Source organism: Alligator sinensis, unplaced genomic scaffold, assembly GCF_000455745.1.
Source record: "Alligator sinensis unplaced genomic scaffold, ASM45574v1 scaffold85_1, whole genome shotgun sequence".
Lineage (NCBI taxonomy): Eukaryota > Metazoa > Chordata > Crocodylia > Alligatoridae > Alligator > Alligator sinensis.
The window spans coordinates 2,578,753-2,579,824 of record NW_005841891.1 but is presented as its reverse complement, the minus strand read 5'-3'; the positions used below and the strand labels follow the sequence as shown (position 1 = coordinate 2,579,824).

The window sequence follows — 1,072 nt, the reverse complement described above, 5'->3', positions numbered from 1 at the left end:
TGAGCCCACATGCCCAGAGGAAGCAGCACATTACTTCAACCTGGCTCTGCAGCGTCTGTAAAGATTCGGCACTTCAGTGGGCCTTTTTTGGGCCAATTACCTAATAATTGGTTGAATCAACTTTAGATAAAAGTGCCAAAAAGCCCTGTTGAAGCTCCCGATCTTCACAGATGCTGCAGAGCCGGGATGAAGTAACACACTACTTCTGCAGGCAAAGCACAGTTTCAGGGGGAAGGGGGTTGTTTGCTGTTTGTTTTTTTAACACCTACAAGCCGCCATGGCTGTGACTTGTGGGTGCTCAGCACCCACTGATTTTTTTCAGTGGGTGCTTGAGCCCAGGAGCACCCATGGAGCCTGCACCTATATTCAAAACCCTCAGAGGTAGACCTTAGCGAGAATTCTTTCAAAATTGTCCAGTCACCAGCAGAGAAAGAAGGAAGATGACTTATTGCATAACGATTGAAGCAAAGGTAATTATTCTTGTCGTTTTCCCAGAGAAAACAAAACCAGCCTCAACAATTATTTTAATTGCACAAGATTTCAATAAGTTACTCACTGTATTAACATACCATTACGGTGGTTTTAGGATCTCTGCCAGTCAGATTCTTCACAGCAATTTCTTCATCACATTGTCCCAATGAAAAATAGTTTGGATAGAAAGCACCAGCTATTACAATCTGAAATGAAATACTTTTTTTGCTAAGATGCAACACATTAAGTGTAGTACCTCTCATTAAGATATTTTATCTTTTAATACAGGTCTAAAACATCAGCAATGAGATCTTCATGGGGAAAGTCCTCTACAGGGGGGTAGGGGGGAACCTGACTGAAATTTTATTTCACAAGTCAGATTCTAAAGAACATGCTTCCGTGAAATGCCTTTTGGAATAGTTTTCAGTATTAACATAGGTAGCTATCATCTACCCAAATAACACTTGAAAACCTACTGGAATTGTTGGGAATGATGTGTGTAAACCAGGGGTGGCCAATAATACGGGCCCAAGGGCTACAAAGGGAGTTTTGTTGAGTGGGTGGGTGGGCAGGGTCCCATGAGAAGCTATATGCTGGCTGG

The 1,072-nt window shown here is 42.4% G+C and overlaps 1 protein-coding gene across 1 annotated transcript in view; it reads right to left on the bottom strand.

The window, feature by feature from the left end:
- The window catches only part of TDRD9 (tudor domain containing 9), a 150,620-nt gene that overhangs the window by 63,153 nt on the left and 86,395 nt on the right, over window positions 1-1,072 (bottom strand). Inside the window, exon 23 of the mRNA XM_006018069.3 lies at window positions 570-677. Within this exon, the coding sequence (XP_006018131.1) occupies window positions 570-677 (108 nt within the window). The remainder of the gene's footprint in view (window positions 1-569; window positions 678-1,072) is intronic.